The following is a 24,566-nucleotide window of genomic DNA, read 5'->3' on the forward strand; positions in this document are numbered from 1 at the left end:
TAAGAAATGCTCAACCAAATCTTCAACCCCAAAGTGTGGTGTAAGAACCTAGTCTCCAAAACTTGTATGAAATGGCCAAAGATGAGTTCTACAAACCCTAGCATTCTATTTATAGAAGTGCCAAAACAGGAACAAAATCTGGACAAAAATACCCTGTGTGCACAACATGTGTCTCGCAGGTTGTACAAAACTCTCGCAGGTCTTGAAATGTACAGAGATGAATTGCAGCACATGCGGTCATGGATGCGACTCCCAGGTGGTACCTGCGTCTCGCAGGTGATGCTCGCAGATGCTGCATCCAATTTCTTCAAATTTTCAAAATCTCTGTACAAACTTGCTGCAGAACATGCGGCTCGCATGTGTGACCTGCGACTCGCAGGTCACGCTTCTTCTATTTTGACTTGTTTTGCTCTATTTTGCTCCATTTTGGTCCATTTTGCTCTGTTATGCTCTCCGGACATCTTATCCTACAAAACGACATAAATGCATGAAAAGTAACAACAAAAGTGCTTGAAGAGTCACAAAAGCTTAAGGAATTAGCATCGAATATCCCGTAATTTCACGGCACATCAGATAGTAAAATACATCTTTTATTTAAGATTTCTTTAGGGGCGTGCAAAAAGGAAAGTGATAAGTAATATGGGATGGAGAGAGTATACATTTTACCAAAATATTCATATTTATTGGTGTAAGTCTCAATAGCCTTCGAAAATGATTTGAAAATAAATAATTAATGTGAAGGGTAAAATTAATATTAAGAACAAAAATTTCTTTCTCTTGATATGTTAACGTGGACAAGTAAAAGTAAACGGAGGGAGTGACTTTTATCCCCGTTTTCTTCTTTGTCAATACTTTAAATGTGAAGAGCGGACGAACAAGAGCAATGCAAATTTGTGCCAAAAGTTATATAAATTATACACTTTAACCAACTACATTTTTATCCCACTTGAACACATGTCATAGTACTGAGTATTTATTCTCTTCTCATGTATACACGTATGCACTTCAATTTTAATTCTCCTACACATAAGTTGTCCACTTTTGACTTTTCACGTTCTTTAAGAATTAATAAATGAAGTATATATTTTATCATAATATTCATATTTATTGGTGTATAGTCTCAATAGCCTCATAAAATGATTTGAAAATGAGTAATTAATGTGAAGGATAAAATAAGGAGAAGAAAAATTTCTTTTTCTTGATATGCTAACGTGGACAAGTAAAAGTGAAGGGAGGGAGTGACTTTTATTCCCGTTTTCCTTCTTTATCAATGCTTTACTTATTTTACTCTCTTTTGCAGTCTCTGATTATTGTTTTTTTACATTTATAAAATGTATTACTTTATATTTTCATTTCGGAATTAAAATTTGGTGATTTATGATATAACATATATTTTTCTAATTTGATTTCTTTGTAACAATTTTTTTATCTATAATTGTTAATGTAAAAAATTATAATATATTTTTAATTTAATTTAATAAAATATTTTATTAGTTTTGCTTTTAAAAAATCCAATATATACAATAATGGTTCTTATGTTTGGATCTGAAGAGTTAGCTAATTGAAATGGATATCAACCTGTCAGTATACATATATGATATTAAAGAATTAAACAAAAAAAATCTAGAATCAAAATATTCATTTTCCATCATATTTTTACTAATTTTTTTTGGCACATCGATGAACAACTTTCATTGTCATGATAATAAGAAAAAAGTCCGACTCTTTCCATCTCAAAGACTTAATTCCATCATATGTTTTTAATTTTTAAACTCCATCTTTTAATTATAACTAAAGTGATGGTACATAAATACATTTTATATATGTTGCTATATATAATAACAATTAGAATATTTTTAAAAGTTATTTTCAAAATATAAACCTTAAAGACTGGCTAATTAAAGTGGATAGACATGTTCGTTATTGCTAGTCTTTCTTTAAGGTTGGAGTCCTAAAAATATGGGTACTACACACTGCAAATCCATCCCTCTGTACTAGACAGCACCCTGTGCCAGAATCCATTCATGGTCATTAATTATTAAGGTGAGTTTTCAAGTTAAATCAATTTTGTTAATATATGATCGGTCGCTAATCTTTCGCTATTTTACCTAAATTAAAGGTCATTTAAGTCAGAAAGTAATATAATCATTATCCAGACACTTTTTAATAACGTGACACCTGATTTAATAAAACAAAAAAATAAAAAAATAAACTCAACGCATATTAATAATAATAAAAAATCCTATTCGACCCAATATTCACCCTTAAAATCCCTTTATAGCTAAACAAATATAAAAAAAAAAAAAAGATACATAGTTTAAGCCTCTATTAACTCTGTCTTCTTCCTTCAAACCGTCTTCCATTTCAATATAACTTTTTCTAACAATTCAGGGATTACTAATATATCCCGCACTAAAACAACAAGGTGATACATTTATCTTTTGTAAAGCTTTCTCTTACCAAACGATCCTCAATATTAGCGATGAGAACTCCATTTCGCTCTTTCACATTTAGAAAGACTTATGGAATTTAAATGGTCAGAAAGTCTATTAGAAAATTGATGGAATTTAGAGGCATGTGAAGGCCCTTTTTTTTCAAGGTCTCGAGTCTTCATGTGCTCTCTCCTTCACAATACATAAGACTAATGGAATTTAAATGGTCAGAAAGTCTATTAGAAAATTGATGGAATTTAGAGGCATGTGAAGGCTCTCTTTTTTTCAAGGTCTCGAGTCTTCATGTGCTCTCTCCTTCACAATACATAAGACTTATGGAATTTAAATGGTCAGAAAGTCTATTAGAAAATTGATGGAATTTAGAGGCATGTGAAGGCCCTTTTTTTTCAAGGTCTCGAGTCTTCATGTGCTCTCTCCTTCACAATACATAAGACTTATGGAATTTAAATGGTCAGAAAGTCTATTAGAAAATTGATGGAATTTAGAGGCATGTGAAGGCCCTTTTTTTTCAAGGTCTCGAGTCTTCATGTGCTCTCTCCTTCACAATACATAAGACTTATGGAATTTAAATGGTCAGAAAGTCTATTAGAAAATTGATGGAATTTAGAGGCATGTGAAGGCCCTTTTTTTTCAAGGTCTCGAGTCTTCATGTGCTCTCTCCTTCACAATACATAAGACTTATGGAATTTAAATGGTCAGAAAGTCTATTAGAAAATTGATGGAATTTAGAGGCATGTGAAGGCCCTTTTTTTTCAAGGTCTCGAGTCTTCATGTGCTCTCTCCTTCACAATACATACTTTTTTTATATATATTTTAAATTGTAATTCTTTATTTTATCTTTATGATTCTCGTTCTATCAGTCCAATCTTTAAATGAAAAAGAGTAAAACGGAGATACCTCACATGGATACATTGAATATAAAGTTTATTATTTAAACGGTTGCTGAACTACTGAAAATAGGTAAATAAAGTTACTTATCTTTCATTTGAATTTGAAAAATTACTAATCTTTTGTTATTTCACTTAAAAGGTCATCTAGGCCAAAAAGTAATACGTCCATTTAACTTTTAATGGCGTGACACTGATTTTTTAGGCCAAAAAATAAAAAACATTGAACCCATTCCGTTTTAACGAACAACCTCTTATCCAATCTAATACTCGATCCGTAAAATTCCTTTATATGCTAAATAAAGGCACATAATTTAAGTATGGAACTAGCAAAGAGAATACAATTTAGGGGGATTTTAGTGAATTTCCCTAAAGAAAAAGACAACTAATATGACCGGACCCATGGGGAAGACTTGGGGTGAAAATGTCTATGGAGTTTAAATGCATGTCTTGTTGCTATCCTCTCTTTTTCCCTGATATGTGCTCTGCTCTCTCCTTCAGAAATAATATATCCTTTTTCTCTGCAATAATCATACACTGCTCATAATTTCACTCTATTGAAGACTCAAAGTATTGGCAGATGACATTCAGGGTCATTGAGGTGAGTTTATTTTTTGTTAGTCCATGATTTATTGTCATACTTCCTGATATTCTTAGGAATTTTTCAACATTTTTTTTTTAAGCTTCAAAAAAATTATTATAGCCTTGATGGATCTGCTTAGTTATAGCTATATCATATTATAGCCTGTTTGGCTAGCTTCTTCAGGATTAGAAGTGTTTTTTTTTTTTTTTCAAAATTGAAATGTTTTGCCAAGTTTTTAAGAAAAGAAAAAGTATTTTTGAGCAGAAACTATTTTTGAGAAACTAAAAAAGTAGCTTCTCTTCAAAGGTACTTGATATTTTTTTGAGAAAATACATTTAGAAACACTTTTAAAAATTTGCCCAAACACTAATTGATTTTCAAAAGTGCTTTTCAAATTGATTAACCAAACACAAATTACTTCTCAACAAAAGTACTTTTTAAAACAAATTGATTTTAGAAGTTTGGTCAAATAGATTAATATAGTTCAAAGTAATTTGTATTGTCTGAATTGGACGCAACTCTTTTGATAGCTTCAGGGGAAGAGGTAGAAATCCAGTTACAATTCGGCTGAACTCAGTAGCTTTTGATCAAACATTATATTTGTTTTAAGACATTCATTAAATGTGTACACAATAAATTCATCCACTCAATCTAAATTCAACTATAATCTTTGTTGGGATACCAAGGTTTGAAAAACTTGCTTTTGACCCCAGAATGTCTTTTAAATTCCCTGGATAGAATCAACCTGCTTTTAATTATAATTATCATCTCATTGCTCTTTGTTTAGGATCGGATCAGAAATTAAAGATACAAAACAGGCGAAAGAGAAGACGAATCAGATTGCAAGACTTAGAGCTGACTTCGTTTGAAGATCGTAAGTCAGTTTCTTAAATTGCTACAAGTATAACCACAGATGGATATATCCATTTTTCTTTTATCTTGATAACAATTACTACTTTCTTTGTCCCAATTTATGTGATATGTTTTACTTTTTAAACTGTCATAAAAAGAATACCACCTTCCACTTTTGGGAGCTATTTAATTTTAATTAGCATTGCCATTTTATCCGTATTGAGACTCTCACTAGTCGACACCACTCATTTAAATGAAAGGACATGAGCAACTCTTACCACCACTTATTTAAAAGGATAATTTCCATACTTTTCATATAATTGGCTTACATATCAAAAGTTTCTTTAATTTCCTGAACTTCATGTTCAATTCCATACTCAATCAAACACTATAACATAAAATGAGACAGAGAGAGTACTATTAAACGTTGTTATCATGAACATTATTTTCCTCCTCCAATTTGATACATGGCAAACTAACTATTCTCTCTTTTTATTTACTAATAAGATAATGATTGACCAACTAAGATTATGTACTTTTGACTTTAAACTTTTATCTTAAAGTAAAGATAATTTTCGGTGGCCCCTTCTAAAACTAGGAAATTTTAATCAATTATTACGAATACACTTTTCGTTTCTAATATATATAAACTAGCAAACTATGCCTGTGCGATGCACGGGGCCTAATATAATTATTTTGGTTACTCAATTTAGTTAGTTTTTATATGCAAAGGATACCGCGATTCTCCTTAGTGAGTCTTTATATTTTTTTTTTCTTTTCGTCTTATTTTTCCTCTTAATTTCTCAATTGTTGTTAAAATTTGTCTTATTTTGGTTATGTCCGCCTCTTTTTATATTTAGTAAGTTGACAATTCAAATATCCTACATGTCAAGTTTATAATCACAAGATTCAAATAATATTTTATTATATTATATACATTTTTAATTTAGGACCACAAGATAGTCTATCTTTATTTCTTAAACTCCATGTCTAATCAAACGTAGACACTTAAATTGAGACAGAAGGAGTATATGCCAAATGAAGGAAATGAAAGGATAATTGTGACACTGCGGACACGTGGGAACGTAAAAAGTAAGCACACAAGAGGTAGTATTAATGTTAAACTTCTAAAATGCACACATGTTAGTCCTGGCTTAGGGTACAATTTCAGTTATTTTTTGTACAACTTATTGTTGTTGTGTTCGTCCACCTTGGGCGTTTATATATAAGAAGAAGAAAAATATAGATATAAGAAGAAAGAAAAATATAGAATAGAAAAATAGACATATATTTTTAGTAATGTGGCCAAGTAATATGGGACGAAGGGAGTACTTCATTTTTATTAATTCTTAAAGAACGTGAAAAGTCAAGTATAGTAATGTAGCCAAGTAATATGGGACGAAGAGAGTACTTCATTTATTAATTCTTAAAGAATGTAAAAAATCAAGTAATGTGGCCAAGAAATATGGGACAGAGGGAGTACTTCATTTATTAATTCTTAAATAACGTGAAAAGTCAAAAGTGAATAAGTAAACGTGCACGGAGGAAATAAATATGTGTCGGATAATTAAAATTGAAGTGCATACATGTATACATGAGAAGAAAATAAATATTCAGCAAGAACGTGAAAAGTCAAAAGTGAACAAGTAAAAGTGCACGGAGGAAATAAATATGTGTCGCAGAATTAAAATTGAAGTGCACACATGTATACATGAGAAGAGAATAAATATTCAGTACTATGACATATTTCCACGTGGGATTTATTAATTCTTAAAGAACGTGAAAAGTCAAAAGTGAACAAGTAAAAGTGCACAGAGGAAATAAATTTGTGTAGGAGAATTAAAATTGAACTGCATATGTCTATACATGAGAAGAGAATAAATATTCAGCAAGAACGTGAAAAGTCAGAAGTGAACAAGTAAAAATGCAAGGAGGAAATAAATATGTTGGAGAATTAAAATACGCATATACATGAGAAGGGAATAAATATTAAGTAATATGACATATGTCCACGTGAGATTAAAAAAAAAAGTTGGATAAGCATACAAGTTATATAGCTTATGGTACAAATATTCATTGCATGTACAATTTATAAAGCTAATGGTACAAGTTGGAGCAATTGTGTTCGTCCATCTTTCATGCTTATATTTATATATAATAGAAATGTGAAGAGAGGACTAACACAGCAATACAAATTTGTACCATAAGTTATATAAATTGTACATTTCTTTTTTTTTTATCCCACATGGACATATATCATAATAATAAATGTTTATCTCTTCTCATGTATACATGTATGCACTCCACATTACTTGTTCATTTATAAAATCAAGATAAAATTAATTAAATTTTTAATATATATATAAGTGTGAAGAGAGGACTAAGACAGCAATACAAATTTGTACCACAGGCTATATAAATTGTACATTTTAACCAACTACTTTTTTATCCCACGTGGACATATGACATAGTACTGAATATTTATCTCTTCTCATGTATACACATATGTACTTCAAATTTAATTCTCCGACATATTTATTTCCTCCGTGGACTTATACTTGTTGACTTTTGACTTTTCAATCTTTAAGAATTAATAAATGAAGTACTTCCTCCGCCCCATATTACTTGGCCACATTACTAAGCTACTTTTTTATCCCACGTGAATATATGTCATAGAACTGAATATTTATTCTCTCCTCATGCATACACGTATGCACTTCAATTTTAATTCTCCGACACATATTTATCTCCTCCGTGCACTTTTACTTGTTCATAAATGAAGTACTCAACATTACTAAAACTATATGTCCAAATTACTTGTTCATTTATAAAACCAAGATAAAATTAATTAAATTTTTCCTTTCTTATCCTCTCCGCCCCATATTTCTTGGGCGCATTACTAAAAATATATGTCCAAATTACTTGTTCATTTACAACACCAAGATAAAATTAATTAAATCTTTCCCATCTTACCCTTAGTAATAAATGTTCTTGAAAATAGTCAATTTTGATTAGAATGTATTTATTGGAGAGAGATAGGGGTAAGATAGTAAAATACATCTTTTATTTATGATTTCTTAAGGGGCGTGTAAAATGGAGAGTGACAAGTAATATGGGACGGAGGGAGTATATATTTTATCATAATATTCATATTTATTAGTGTAAGTCTCAATAGCCTTCGAAAATGATTTGAAAATGAGTAATTAATGTGAAAGGTAAAATTAATAACAAGAACAAAAATTTCTTTCTCTTGATATGTTAACGTGCACAAGTAAAAGTAAACGGAGAGGGTGACTTTTATCCCCGTTTTTCTTCTTTGTCAATACTTTAAACGTGAAGAGAGGACGAATAATAGCAATGCAAATTTGTACCAAAAGTTATATAAATTATACACTTTAACCAACTACTTTTTTATCCCACTTGGACATATGTCATAGTACTGAGTATTTATTCTCTTCTCATGTATACACATATGCACTTCAATTTTAATTCTCCTACACATAACTTGTCCACTTTTGACTTTCACGTTCTTTAAGAATTAATAAATGAAGTATATATTTTATCATAATATCCATATTTATTGGTGTATGTATAGTCTCAATAGCCTCGGAAAATGATTTGAAAATGAGTAATTAAATGTGAAGGGTAAAATAAGAAGAAGAAAAAATTCTTTTTCTTGATATGTTAATGTGGACAATTAAAAGTGAAGGGTGGGAGTGACTTTTATCCCCGTTTTTCTTCGTTGTCAATACTTTACTTATTTTACTCTCCGCAGTCTCAGATTATTGTTTCTTTACATTTATAAAATGTATTACTTTATATTTTTATTTCGGAATTAAAATTTGGTGATTTACAATATAACATATATCTTTCTAATTTTGATTTCTTGGTAACAATTTTTTTTATCTATAATTGTTTATATAAAAAATTATAATAAATTTTATAATTAATTTAATAAAAATATTTTATTAGTTTTGCTTTCAATATACAACAATGGTTCTTATGTTTGGATCTGAATAGTTAGTTAATTGAAATGGATATCAACCTGTCAGCATACATATAAGATATTAAAGAATTTTTTTTTAAAAAAATCTAGAATCAAAATATTAATTTTCCCTCATATTCTTACTAATTTACTTTTTCACATTGATGAACAACTTTCATTATCATGATAATGAGAAAAAAAGTCCGACTCTTTCCATCTCAAAGACTTAATTCCATCCCAAAGACTTAATTCCATCATATGTTTTTAATTTTTAAACTCCATTTTTTAATTATAACTAAAGTGATGGTACATAAAATACATTTTGTGTATGTTGCTATATATAATAATAATTAGAATGTTTTTAAAAGTTATTTTCAAAATACAAACCTTAAAGACTGACTAATTAAAGCGAATAGACATGTTCGGCTCGTGCATCGCACGGGCATGTATTGCTAGTATTATTATAAAAGGCTTGTTTTAACGTTTCTTTATATTGTTTATTGAGGATTAAATAATCGGCAGTATCTAGGTATTACTACCAGTGGCGTACGCAGGATTTTTCGTCAGCGGTGTCACATTTTAAAATGAGAAACAATAAATAAAACAATATAGCACCTTATTAAATAAAGACAAAATATAAATAAAACACAATTCACATACATTATTAAAACTTTCTAAAAAAATACTACTCCCTCTGTCCCAATTTATGTGATACAATTCGGATTTCGAGAGTCAAACAAGAAAATTTTTGACCGCGAGTTATTCGTACGCCCTTAAATATTTTAAATTGTTAATTATTGTAACCTATAGTACTTTTTATGTAGTTCCTAAATATGAAAAAAATATAAAAAGAACCGCACAACAACTAATTAGGGAAGCAACGAGTTATGTCACAATAACATGCAAGTATGACTTTGGAGCAATTGGTTCCCATTTTGTTAAGGGCGCAAGTATGACTTTGGAGCAACTGGTTCCCATTTTGTTAAGGGCTTATGACCAAGAGGTTACGGGTTTGAATCTGAACATATGTCATTTTGTAGAAGAGGAGCAAAACTCTGATAAAATGAAATGATGTTGCGCGGATTCAAACCCACGACCTATCCAGAGAATTGAAGCGCCTAACCAATTGAGCTACAAGGTCATTTGTGTCAAGGGATGTCACGTTACGAAATATATACTCTATGTTACTTCTGCCATTTAGTTTTATATACATATTTAGTAAAAATTTCCGACGAAGCAATGTCACGTGACACCCCTCGGCACAAGGTATATCCGCCCCTGATTACTACTATATATTTGTAAGATTAGATAACATTGTTTTCATATTTATTTTAGCTTTATTCATGGATTGAACCTTTTATTTACGTAATTTTCTCTATTCATCTACGTTAACCTTTTCTATTCACAATACATAAATCATCATCCATAATTTTTTTGAAATTTTCATTTTTGTGTAGAGGTAATTCTTCACTTCACAACAAATGAATGCTTAAAAGGCCGATATCACATGCCATGTAGACTCAATTTATGAGTCCTAATCACCTTTTATTGGAAGGGTCATCAATTATTTCTCAACAAATGAATTCTTGAATATATGACGATATGAAGAGGATGATAAATGCCATTCTCTATGATTTCCATTTAGGGAATTCTTTTTTTATAGAAAAGAAAATATTTAAAAAATGGCATTACATAGGTGGTACAGTTTCCATAAAACATCAATATCTAATATAGTGGCATTACATAGGTTGACCCTTTTATAATATTTTGATGGGATGTGTGCCTAAAACATTAATTGAAGAAACAAAAAATATGTGGCTCATTACAACTTTTTCCTGGCCTAATTTAATTATTATTTACTTGTTTACTATGTATATAAAGACTTCTTTGACAAATTGAAAATATTGGTTCTTCAATTAAATATTTCCAGTAATGTACACATTTGTACTTTTCAAGCACCTCAAATCTGCTGCCACCGTTTTGTATCACACCTTTGATAAAATATGAATAAATAATTTTTTGAGAAAAGAAAAAAAGAGCAAGCGGTTTACTAAGTCCATTTGCTTATAAATAGAGCTGAAGTAAAACTAGCTCACTCATCTCTACTTATTAAGCATTGTTTGCTTTCTCCTTCTAAAACCTCCTGTCTTTCGATTTAATTAAGATGAACAACGTAACTATCACGCTCCGAATCATGGTCTGAGCGAAACACGGCACTCGGTGTCATACTGCAAGTGACCGAGCGAACCACATGGCTTATTGAATCATCATGAGGCATACATGAGCGAAAATATAGCATGAACGTGATGAGCTTTTATAAAACATGAGATGTCATAATAATTTAATGAAATACTTGTTTAAATCATAAATGCGGAAATAACATGAGTTGAGCCAAAGATGGCTAAACACCTTGCATCTCTAACATAACTAAACTGACTAGTCTATGAAACCTCTAATCATGAGTCCTGACTGGAAGACGTACTTGCTGGGATAAGGCCCCCAGCATACCTTTAAATGCATAACTAATAAAATAAAGATCACTGACTAAAACCCCGAATAAGATGGAGCTCACCAATAAGCTGATACGAGCGAATCCTACTGAGCAGATGTGGCGTCCTGTAAATCCGTACCTGCATCGTGAAATGCAGGCCCCCGGGCAATAAAATGGGACGTCAGCACATTGAATGTACTGGTATGTAAAGCAACTGAATGAAATAACATGGGACATGGAAATAACATAACAGAGACTGAACTGAAACATGATCATGAACATGAGTACATATACATATATAATATGCATAAAGTATCGTGAGTAGGGAGAGCAGTAAATATAACCGACAACATGGTCTGGTACTTGCGTCCTACCAGCAGAACACTCATACCTTGCCAGGGACATGAGATTTAATGATATTATGAAAGGATCCAGTCATTATGAGAGATCGTCCTAAGCATGGGTGGAGCAATCCTCATCCTACGGTGGCTACGTAGTTTCAGGCTGTTTGAAGCCTTCTCGGTAATTAATGCAATTTCCAAAAACATGAACATGTAAAAATAAGTGGCATTTGCTGCCCATGGTTTCATGAATCATAACTTGATTGTACGTGGATATCATGAATTATAACTAGCTTACATGAACTTGTAAAACAAAGTATTTTCTTGAAAAATATCATAGCATATCATAACTTGCATGTAAGAACCCATTGAATGAGATATACGGGTTTTCATGGATTATAGACTGATTCTCAATAATCATATTGAGTTATTAAGAATACAATGATAGAATAATAGCAATTCATACATAATATAGTCATGGACATGGACCTAGGGTTGTTATGAGCATGGTATAGAAACCCTAATTTTCGTAAAGATTCATACTTTATGGATTAAGAGGCCTGGGGAAGAACAATGATGTTCCCACACGTAGATAGTAACTCCACATACCTGGTAATGCTCTAAAACTTGAATTAAAGACTTGAACTTTGAAGAAGATTTTCAAAATCTTGAATCTTGAACCTTGAGATGGGTTTTCACCCTAGGTTAGGAATGATGATTTCTTGTTTAGATTACAAGGATATATATTAGAATTGACTTGGAATGATTAGAATAGGCTTACCTTGGTGTTCTTGATGATGGGAGAGAATAGAAGGTCGTTCTAGGGCTTGGGTGTGAAGAATGAAGTGAAAAAGCCTTAAAACGAAGTTTTAAAATTGCTGTCGGACCTGGTTTACGCCCCATTTTACGGCCTGTAAAAGTTTTACGGTCCTTAGATCCCACCGTAAATCAATTACAGTGATTTCGGCTTTCTGGACTAGTTTTACGGCCCAAATATACGGCCCGTATAAATTTTACGGCCCGTAGATTCCACCGTAAATCGGGCATAGCACTGTTTTAGTAAAACGGGCATAACTTTTTGTACAGATGTCTGTTTGACCTCCATAATATACCGTTGGAAAGGTATTTCAAAGATCTACAACTTTGAAGGAAATTTTCCTAAATTCCTTACAGATTTTTCCGTATACTCATTTTAAGTGAGACATAGTGCAAACTCACTCGAAAACACGCTCCGTAAGGTAGCTTCCGACTTTTCTTTGCTCAAGGACTCTTCTCATGTCTTGATTGGGTTTCAAATGCCATTTCTACACTACTCAAATTGGGTTCGTTATACCCTCGTCTTACAAGTCAAATCTTAGCCCGAATGCACGAGGTGTTACAGTAACATTCTTGTTGATAACAACATGTATGTATTCTTTCATAATCCATGTTGGTTTCGTTTATATATAGTTGTTTCTCTTTCTCCTTGCAAATGTTGATTTAACAGCACCAACTTTTTGATAAGCAATATTGGTCATTATTTAATTTTGGTCATTTTGAAGATTCTTGCTTCCCCCCTGTTTCTGGTTAATTTTCTTGCTAGAGGTGTTCTCCATTTGTGTTGTATTTTTATTTATCACAATCGTTTGCAGCTGTTCTCTAAACTTTTGAAGAGAAACCCAGCCCCAATAGTATTTATAGTCTTCTTTCTTGAAAAAAAAAAAGCACGAACCAAAAGTTGCTTACTTGAAAATTTTGCTGATAACATGTACAGTGCACTAATATTCATTCCTCATGTCTTTGTTTCTGTTTCTTTTGATTTCATTTATTAGTCAGTAATTGTTTCTCTTCTTGTTTTAACTAGAACTTGGGAATGCTTTGCGTAAAATTTACTGTTCTTTTTGTTTTTGTAGGATGGCAACATTTATGTTGGCTTTGCTAGCATGTCTAGCAGTATTGTGCACCACTGTTCTCGGCGCCAGAATTGTCAATATCACAATACTAGAAAGCGCAACTGACCAAGGCGCAGGTATAATTGACATACTGCTTAATGTACTTGATTGTACAATGCTTACTTTCTTAAGTACAAGAAAAGAGAACTCTTTTATTATTTGTTTAACTATTTTTAACAGTGTGCCTCGATGGGAGCCCGCCCGCTTATTATCTTGACAGGGGATTTGATACCGGAATTTCCAACTGGATTATCTTCCTTCAAGTTAGTCTTTTCTTCTTGTTCTTCTTTCTTGTATTTACTTTTCATCTTCATCATCATATATACAAGTCACCAAAACGTACATTCCATATTCTTAGGGCGGTGGGTGGTGTGACAGTATCCCCGATTGCCAAGGACGTGCAACTATGGACACAGGTTCTTCCAAGCATATGACGAAACAAACTCAATTTGCCGGGATACTTCATAACACTCCCCAAGAAAATCCAGGTGAACCTCATAGTTCAGTTCTTTTTTCTTGTGTATGCATAGATTTTTAACCACTTCTTCTAACTGCAAACAGTATTGGAATTGGTAGATTTTTACAACTGGAACAGGGTGTGGGTGAATTATTGTGATGGATCATCTTTTACTGGCGATGTCGAACAAGTTGATCCAGTAATATTCTTCTTTTATCCACTTCTTCTAAATATCACTGTAACATGTGTCTCTGATTGAAAATGCCAAATCTATATTAGGAGAACAACCTTTTCTTCAGAGGAGCAAGAATATTTAAAGCTGTTCTGGAAGATTTACGGAGCAAAGGAATGCAATATGCTAAAAATGTAAGATCCTATCGAATAAATTATTTACAAGTCACAGGCTATATTTTTTATACTTTTCAAAAAACGCAATGTTAGGCAATCTTGAGTGGAACTTCCGCCGGAGGATTGGCTACAATTTTGAACTGCGACAAGTTCAAATCCCTCCTTCCAAATGATGCCATAGTAAAGTGCGTAGCAAACGCAGGCTTCTTCATCAACGTGTGAGATCTTCTTCCGTCGTCTTATACAGTATTGATTTTTGTGTGTCTGCCATTTTGGAACTGATCAAGCGTTTCATGATTTATTTATACAGCAAGACAATCTCTGGTACTTCTAATATTCAAACGACGTATCATAGAGTTGTTACTTTACATGTGAGTACCGTCATCTTTTTTGTTTTATTTTATTAACTATTAATAAGCTATATATCCAAAGTTAGATTCTTCTGCTTATCTGCTTTACTATAATAGTAGTCTTACCTCTCGTTCAGGGATCGGCTAAGAATTTGCCTCCATCTTGCACGTCTACAATGGAACCAAGTCTGGTATGTAAGAGTTTAATTAAGTCTTTTTGAAACAAAAACCTTTTCCTTGTGTTATTCATATTTCCCCCTTAATTATAACACTAGCTTTTCATAATGATGGTGCAGTGCTTTTTCCCTCAACATGTTGTTCCATACGTTGAGACTCCACTTTTTATAATCAATTCCGCATATGACGCTTGGCAGGTTGATGAGACAAACGCTAATATCTCTCCTTTTAAGAATTTTGTTAGTAGTATTTTCTTTAGTTTCTATAAAATCTTAAAGATTTTTTTTCCAGATTAGCAACACTTTGGTTCCTGCAAACCTCGATCCTCGACATGTTTGGGAACATTGCAAGGCTCAAATAAGTAGCTGCACGTTTAGTCAGCGTATAGTTATTCAAGGTTAGCATTTTTCCATTAGTCCATACATTTCAAATCAGACAAGTATAGATAACGTTTTTCCTCCTCTAATCCTTTTTTATGAAATGTCAACTGACCCTCAAGGGCATTCTGGATTAAGCTCAAAAAGTGTTTCAGCTACATATTCTTCACAAGAATAACAATCAGGATCAGGGGATGAATAATTTTAGTCAGCCAGTACATAAATAATTCAGAGTACCAACTGCAGTTGTTTGCTATTGTTCTGTTGTATATAGAAGGCTCGAAAGCTCGGGCCTGGATGCCACCAAAGTTTGTCACAGCTTACTGTGACTTTGTTGTATATTGTGTTCAGTTTTTGTTAGATTCCAAAGGGAGAGAGTTCTAAAACTCAATTGATTTGGGATTGAGGCGTAGTTGATTGAGTGATCAAAGGTAGAGTATCAAATAATATTTGCATTTTAACTTGTAAATAGCCTTTAACCTTATGGTAGCGGCAGCATTTCAGTTCCAAGTGAACAGTTAGACATAGACTTCTGGATAACAGTTCTAGAGGATGTTCACTTAATTGAGTTCTTGAATAATCTGAATTGTCAACAACAATTGGCTTGATAATAATATACTGGAATCATTGTCTCGTAAAAAAAGATTGTTTCATTTGTCTCTTTCTTCTTTTAATATAGTTTTCGGAGTGGAGTTCTTGAGGGCATTCGAGGGACTCAACCCTTGTTATACGAGGGGTTATTTCATCACTTCTTGTCACACTCATGAGCAAATCGTATCGACGAATTATTGGTTTAGTGCTACCTCTCCAAACATACTTAATAAGGTAATCTTTCTTTTTCTTGTTTTATCCATATAAAGTTTGAATACATGCACATTTTTTGTTTTTGAATTTTGTCATGCGCCTATCTTTCTGAATTCTAATTTATGAATTAATAACTTATTCTGTTGTAACATTTTATCTGTGTAGACAATTGCGGAAGCTGTTGGTGATTGGTATTTTGATAGGGTAGGATTTCATCAACATATAGACCCATATCCTTCTGCTAGAGATTGCTAACTTCATGAAATTTCATGTTCAGTTGAGCTATGTACAACTGATACAATATCCAGTGAATGAAAAAAAAAAGAACTCATGTTTAGATTCCAAATATTGTTGACAATGAGGTGTTTGCCGTATTCTAACTTGTGTTAGATAGTATATCTAACCACATTGACAAAGTTTATTTCACCTCTTCTTTTTTAAATCTTTAAAAGGATTAAAAGTAAAGAGGCAGACAAATTAATGAAATGAAGCAATAAAAGGTGGAATTTATATAAAATTTGCTTACCCGTCCTTCTAATATTCCAAATATAAATAGCATTACTGCCTTAGATTAGATTAAAAAATTTGCTTGGTATTTTCTAACTTGTAGAGTTTTACTCAGAGGAATCATTTTAGACATTTGAATTTTCCTGTACTATTCTTATACAATTCAATGGGATTTGAATCATTTACTTATGATAATATATTTCGTCTTTTGGTTAAAAATATTTTCAAGCTATTTAATGACTGATGGCAGAGAGAATAAATTATTCTTTTATGCATTTTAGGAGGAGAATAGTATCCTATGAATGCAGGGCTGAAAAAGCAAATTACTCTTCTAGTCAAAGTAGATAATTCTGAAGAGCTAAGCATATATTGCTTAGATAGATATTAATCTTGATATAGTTGTGTGCATAATGCATCTAATCCAATGACAATAGTCGCTCAAAGTAGTTTGTTGGGCAAAGATAGTACTAACGGTTTACAAAATTAATCAAACAATATTGTATAGTAAAACAGACAAATGAATCAGATCATAATATTTTATATTAATCATAAATAGATTGAAAGATTTGACACAAAAATATTAAAATAAGCGAAGCAAGCATGGTATCGCAATCACAAAGAAGGTTAATTTTACGAAGCTAAACCTGAAGAAAAATCTCTGAAGTTGTCTCGTAATATTATTATTGTAGTGACATTACAAAGATAAATGTTATATTTATAAGAAATAATGCATATGCAAATTAATTTACTCCTACAATTTGGGGAGCACATTCTGGAAATACTAAAAAGAGTGTTTTATCGGGGGCCTCATCATACTCCTCCTTAAGGCCACAATGAAAGTCTATAAGTGATCCCTCCCTACACACTTTTGCTACCCACGGTGTAGGACTATCTTCTCTTGATGCGACCCAGTAGTCAATACACTCGCAGTAGCAACCTTCTTCTATTGATGGAGGATATGTTTTACAATTCACTAAGGTCATAGATGCTAATATAAAGGAAAACACGCAAATATGCTCCAATACGATCATCCGGTAATTACAAGCCATCTTTTCATTCAAATTTCCTGCAAAAATAAACAATTATTCGAGAACTAAAGAGTTGAATAAGCACAATTTCAAATTTCCTGCAAAAATAAACAATTATTCGATAACTAAGGAGTTGCATAAGCACAATTTCAAAATTTATATAAGTTAGAAATATTGTCTTGACATAAAATCCACTCGTCCGTACTATGGATTACCATTTCAATTGATTATTAAATGAATAATATAGGTAGATATGATATTACGCCTAAAATGAAACCAATGTTTACTTCTTCTCAAATATAAGATCTTTCCGCTCAGGACTAGGAGCCTGTTTGGATGAGTTTATGCCTATAAACTGCAAACAACTTATAAGCAAAAAAAAATAAGTGAGGGTAGTCTAACTTATTTTTTTTGGCTTATAAGCTGTTTTAGCTTATAAGCTGCTTTAGATAAGCTAAGTCAAATGGGCCCAATTATTTTTTGAGCTTATTTTAAGCACAAAATGACTTTAAGCTGGCCAGCCAAATATTCAAAAAAGCTGAAAACAGCTTATAAGCAACTTATAAGCCAATCCAAGCTGGCTCTAGCTCAATATTGATTTTCAGAAAGTCATCTCAAAAAAAAAAAAAAAAAATAGTTTGTACCCAAATGCATTGTTCCCCTCACAACAACAAACAGAGAAAAGGAAAAACTTAAAAAAACTCTTGCTTACCCCTTAAACTTACCTTTTTCGACAACAATATTATGGGGTATAAATATAGAGAGATTAAAATAATTTGGATATGTAAGAGACATACGTTATGAACATTTCATTGATTTTAATTAAAGGCTCAGAAAGCGTTTATATTCAGATGAATCAATCGTTTGGTCCATCTTCACTCAATAGTTCTAGAAGAGACATTAATGAAGTTTCATTAATATCATCAAAGATGTGGTGTAGTGACAGTGGATGAGGATGCTCCTCCCTTAACCAGAGGTCCCGAGTGCAAACTCTGCGTATGAATTTTTTTTTGGTACGGAGCACTCCCCCAAAAATGGGCCTCCAATTTTAAAGCAGAATTCGGATATAGTCGGACTCCAATGCGGATGCCGGACACCATTAAAAAATCAAATAGAAAAAGTTTCATTAATATGAGTAAAAAAAAACTCTAACAATATTAATTAGATCACACTTTTCTTTAATGACTAGAAGTGTCAAAATAAGGACTCGCATGGCCATGAGAATTTTTCACTTTTTTCCGGAAAATTACTTCACTTTATTTGGAAGTCAACATTTGGCCATGAAAATTTCAAATACAATTTTAAAGTTGTTTTTTGAATTTGAAAAACACCTAAAATCTTGTCTTCACTTTTTTCACTTTCAATACATTCAAACACAGGAGCGATCTAGCCTATATTTGGGTTCATTTGAACCCATAACTTGTAGTATAGACCTAAATTTATCGCTGTAACACCCACTGAAATTGTTGAAATTTTTTAATTATGAACACATAACTTAAACAAGGTGGTGGGTTCAGTTACTGGAATCCAAGTCACGAACCCATAGAATTAAAATTATGGCTCTGCCTCTGTTCAAATAACCAAATATTGTTTGTAAAAACTACAACCAAACACAACTCCATTTTCAACTCCAAAAAAGTCAAATGTCAATAGAAACTTTTCTCAATTAGTTAATTTTCAATATCTTTTTCGAAATCAGCATCGATAGCAAATACACCATAGTGAAGAGAGAATGAAAAAAAAAAAGTTATTTGTCGGAAAATAATCAAATGTCAATAGAAACTTTTCTACCCATGAACTTGCATTAGCATCTTAATCAGAGTCCGGAACCATAATACCCCTAGAAAAAATATTTTGAACCAAAATACCCTAACAAAAAAAAAAGTTACAAAACTACCTATAGCGCAGTATTTTATTGCGCTATAGCAGTAACGGAGACGGAGCCGTTAACTGCTATAGCGCAGTAAATTACTGCGCTATAGTGTCTAAATGGAGATGCTATAGCGCAGTAATTTACTGCGCTATAGTGCCTTTGTTTTTTTTTTCCAGCCCTTTTAGTTAGCCCTTCTTCCATTACACTTTTTAACGTATTTTGACCATAGATTAATCATGCTTCGCGACCCCGAAACATCAATATTTTATATAGAACCCTACTTATTTTTGTGCGATTAATAAGGTACGATCAATACATCAAGGATACGAAAAAGTTCGGATAGCCGTTTTAGTGGCTGAAAAGTGCTCGAACGCCATTTTCGTTTGAAGGTTCGGCGACATTATCTTGAAGTTCTTTGCGAATACTTAAACTTGTTCATCAATAATTAATCAAAAGTTTCTCAAAATGACAGCATTCATACAAAAAAAAATAAACTTAATTAAATTGCACCATTCATTCATAACCTTGAGTAGATGAAAATACTTAACATACTAATACCCTTCAAAATAACAACATAATCATAAATTAAACTTAAAACTAAAATCACAACATTCTTAATCATCATCAGAGTACAAGTCCTCAATATCATCCTCAGAAAAATATTGGCGGTTTCTTAAGACACATCTTTTTCAGTAGCAGTTAGTTCTCTACCAGTTGATGATGCTTGTTCTTCGGCCAACTTTAGCATGTAAAATCTACAACGTCTTGCCAGCATTCTGTTGTTTTCCTTTCTAATCCTTTGCACGGCAAGCTCGCAACTTTCTGGACCTACTTGAGGCATGGTTAAGGAGTACCTTGTTGGGATTGGAGCGTTGAGAATTTCCAAGTCACGAACAAGACGTTCTGATTCGGCAAGCCGATGTGACCATTCTCGACGTAAACCGTAATAATATTCCCGCGGATCTGAATATTTCACATGCAGAAATCATCATTACGCTCTATAAGAAGGTGGGAATTTAGCTCATCTAGTTTGAAATCACTGGTATCGCTCGAAAAACTGCTATGATTTGAACTTTCATCATCACTACTATTTGGTTCTTTTGGAAGGAGTAAAGACCAAGGTGAGTTTCTACTGCTTGACATTGAATAATATGGTGTAGTCTATTAACAAAAGAAAGGGCTACTTATATAGTTGCAAACCCCCAAGAACCCTCCCGGGGGGGGGGGGGTCTTAATGACCCTACCTACTTACCTTGTTGTAAGAAAAATATTAATCTTCATCGGACATTTCACAGTCCGAATCCCACTTGAATCTAAATCTTGTGCTATTATGTATACCATATTCTACGCTATGGTAACGTATTTGCATCCGATTGTTCTCTTCGCGAAAACGATTAAGAGCCAAATTAAACTGTTTTGGAGTTTCGCGAGGCATTGACATAACACGTTTTTTTGGGCGTTTAAGCCCTACTGACGCTAACTTGTGCTCCAGTGCTTCAGCTTCCCTAACACGCCAATCCCACTCCTCTCTCATTTTATTATTGTATTCTCGATTGAATCTGTCGTTAGGGTTATTTGAGTAATGAAAATCATCATCACCTAGTTCCCAGGTCCTACCCATTGCTTCAAAGATGTTTGCTGGAGTGAACGATATAACACGATTAATAGCTCTAAATTGGTCAAAAAATGACATCTTAACTCAATTTTGTGTGGAATGTTGTGTTTGTAACAGTTATTCGTCAAATTACGTTATATAAAGTTTGATTCGAATTATTTTGGCAGGTGAGGTGATGTTGGTTTAGCCGCATAGCGCAGTAAAATCATGTGTTATATAGTATAACGCATGATTTTACTACGTTATTCTGACTCAATGCTTCAATAACGCATTAATTTATTGCGTTATATTGGTATAACGCAGTAAACTAATGCGTTATGCAGTACTTCATCCATAATTTGATTTGACGTAACACTGCAAAACACTGTAATTGCATCCATGCGTTAGTCTTATTAATACCGAGTTCGTATAAGGCCAAAAAAAGCATAAAAATCTAAGTTTCAACTAGTTTTATCATTCTGTATTCCTCCTCAGATATTCAAAATATGAAAGATGTTCCAAGAATTAAAGTTTCTTTATTCTGGGACGGACAAATTATATTCGAGGAAAATAATTTGCGCTACGATTCTCCCTCAAAATACCATGTTAAGTTTCCACTTGACTTAAAATTCTCGAAACTACTCCAAGCCTTGTATAATAGACTATAAGTTAGTAGAAGTGATTTTGATCTAAGTATAATTGGAAGATATCCAGTGTCATTTACACCGCAAGGTGTAACTAGTTATGGACAATGGTACATTCAAGACGATGATTCTTTGACTGATTATTTCAAGGCGTCGTATGATTATAGGCGATGCATAACTTTAAACGTCCTTGAAATGTATATAGAAAAGGTGCCCATTAATCGACTTGAATTCATGGCTAGGAATCCTCAGGAAGCCCGAAATAGACCTCGTCGGAAAGCCCCATCTATAATTCAGGCCGAAGTTACTCAAGCGGAACCTACTTATCAACACAATTACCCTGAAATGAGTACCTATGAAAGCATCTTGACTAGCCAAATGCCTCTGGATAGATTAAGTCAGCAATTTGACGGGCAGTGGTAAATATTCATTATTAGCAGCACTTGAATGCTGCTAATGATGTCGATTATATTATTTAGGGGTTATACACCTGATATGGATCATATCGGACGGTCTCCTCAATCGGGATGGAGGAATCAGGTTGGAACATCCTCAGCCTATCCAACAACTCAAAGCGATGGACCTTCTTCCTCAAGTTTCGGTGCAGTTGATTACTATCGATACGTCTATTTTTTTAACATCAATAGTGTTATTTGATGTGTAGTAGTTAAAACATCCTAATTTCTAATGTAGGGATAATGTGGTGGTTGTACCAAATTATAGGCAAATGACTGCTATGGATGGTCCGGATTATCCGAATTATATAGTGACATCACCCAACGATAGTGAGGAAATACCTAATGCGGAGGAAAGTGACGATGAGCAAAGTGACGATGAGATTGAGGTTGGAATTAATCCTCAACATCAAGTAGAACTGTTGCAAGACATAATGGACAGTCCGGCACACAAGGAGGAACTGAATTCACAACAACCATTTGAACAGCAAGAGTCGACTCCGGTTTAGCCGCAAAGCCAATTTCAACAGCAAGAGTCGACGCCGATTCAGTGACATTCCGATGAGATCCCCTATCTTGATCATCTTCAAGATCACCCAGATGCCTTTGTCTTTACTAGGGATGATGATCATATTCGGCGAAGTTTGTGAAAAGAGCCAGTGGATCTTTTAAAACATAAGGCTCATATTGAAAAAGGGATGATTTTCAGCTCAAAAAAATATTGCAAAGGGCTGTTAAGATTTATTGCATCCAGGGGATGAGAGAGTTTAAAGTTAACGATTCCACACGAAAAGTTTGGCGACTGGTCTGTAAGTGAAAATATCAAGGCTGCGAATGGATGCTTCGTGGTAAGGAAACTGCTGAAAAAATGTGGACTATTTCAAAGTTCTACACAAAGCACACTTGTGATATGGGTGACCTCCCAGATGATCATTGCAATCTAGATACTAATTTGATTGCGCGTGTATTAGTTGCCGACATTGGAAAAAACCCAAGGTATCCCCTTCGCCTAAGTTTATTTTATTTTTGGTGTTAATGTAATGTTCGTCGTTGTTACATGCTGATATTTCAACTTTTTCAGGTACCCTATTAAAGATTGTATTACAGCCGTCCTGAAAGTATATAGCAAAACTGTCTAGGAAGAAGGCGTATCTTGGGCGTAGGCGTGCACATGAGATAGTCTACGGCAATTGGGAGGGCTCTTTCAAGAAGTTGCCGAGATACATGGGCTCTACAACATTTCAATCATGGTACTGTTGTTGAATGGAAGCTCAAATCGAAACCTGGTGTGCCCGGTAATATTTTTGATTTTGTGTTTTGGGCATTCAAACCATGCATTGATGATTTTTCTCATTGTCGGCCTGTAATATCAATAGATGGAACACATGTGTATGGGAAGTATGATATAAAGCTGCTAATAGCAGTTGGAATGGATGCAAATGGAGCTATATTCCCTCTAGCTTTTGCAATTGCAACTAATGAGAGCATTAGTACGTGGGGTATGTTTTTGGACTACTCAAGGCAACACGTTATTAAGGATCGCATGGGAATTTGTGTGATATCAGACAGAAATGCTGGCATATTGCATAATATGTTCAATTTGCAGGGGTGGCAGCCACCCTTTGCCTACCATCGTTATTGTTTAAGGCATTTGAAGGCAAACTTCCAAAAGGCATATCGAATCCCAGCATTTTGCAATTGGATGTGGGCGGCTGCAACAGAGCATCAAGAGAAGAACTTTAACCTGCAGATGGACATTATTAGGCGGGCGAATGAGGAAGCCTTCCACTGGTTGAATGCAATTGATAAAGACAAATGGACATTACAGCAGGATGAAGGTAGGCGATGGGGTATGCTGACAACAACTAGCTCTGAGTCATTCAATGGTGAGAATGACATTTAAGCAGGTTGTGGAGCGGTTCGTCACTAGATCAAAAGAGGCCTAAGAATATGCAATAGAAGGTCTAAGACGGTTGCCAAAATCGTCAAAATTGTTCAAGCACCACAAATATAAGGCTCAGAAACATGACCGGATGGAGTACAACCCTGCAGAGCGCATATTTGAACTCACAACAAGTGTACACCAAGGTAAAGGAGGTAACATCCACACAATTTATGAGATTCCAAGAACATGCACATGCGGCAAGTGGCAATCATATCACATGCCATGTTCTCATGCCTTCAAGTGTTTCATCACAATGGGAAAGAACGCCTCCTCGTACATGACTGAGGAATATACAGTTGAAAATTATGCAAGAACGTATGCTGGAAGGTTCTACCCACTTGGCAATGACAGTTATTGGCCACCGGATCCATTTTCAATGGTTGCAAATAAAGCATTTATCCGTAAATTGAGAAAGAATGCATACTCGTGTATTCATAATGAAATGGATGTTCCACCGGGGAGATACACTCGAAAATTCTCATTT

At 33.5% G+C, this 24,566-nt stretch overlaps 1 protein-coding gene across 3 annotated transcripts; it reads left to right on the forward strand.

Moving 5' to 3' along the window:
• The first annotated feature begins 3,727 nt into the window (after positions 1 to 3,727).
• On the forward strand, positions 3,728 to 16,467 carry LOC132638285 (pectin acetylesterase 11-like). Of its 3 annotated transcripts, none has more exons than XM_060355226.1 (14): positions 3,730 to 3,941; positions 4,711 to 4,797; positions 13,485 to 13,600; positions 13,704 to 13,786; positions 13,882 to 14,011; positions 14,085 to 14,179; positions 14,260 to 14,346; positions 14,422 to 14,546; positions 14,639 to 14,699; positions 14,816 to 14,869; positions 14,975 to 15,052; positions 15,147 to 15,252; positions 15,912 to 16,057; positions 16,202 to 16,467. In XM_060355226.1, exons 3-14 carry the CDS (start codon positions 13,486 to 13,488, stop codon positions 16,289 to 16,291), a joined length of 1,170 nt encoding a protein of 389 aa, XP_060211209.1. In that variant the 5' UTR covers positions 3,730 to 3,941; positions 4,711 to 4,797; position 13,485; the 3' UTR covers positions 16,292 to 16,467. The 3 variants fall into 3 exon arrangements, with proteins under 3 accessions (XP_060211211.1, XP_060211209.1, XP_060211210.1); XM_060355227.1 differs by having other exon boundaries at positions 3,732 to 3,941; positions 14,100 to 14,179; positions 16,202 to 16,466; XM_060355228.1 differs by lacking the exons at positions 15,912 to 16,057; positions 16,202 to 16,467 and adding an exon at positions 15,355 to 15,891 and having other exon boundaries at positions 3,728 to 3,941.
• The last annotated feature ends 8,099 nt before the right edge of the window (positions 16,468 to 24,566 follow it).

The sequence above is a fragment of the Lycium barbarum genome, chromosome 4, assembly GCF_019175385.1.
Source record: "Lycium barbarum isolate Lr01 chromosome 4, ASM1917538v2, whole genome shotgun sequence".
Lineage (NCBI taxonomy): Eukaryota > Viridiplantae > Streptophyta > Magnoliopsida > Solanales > Solanaceae > Lycium > Lycium barbarum.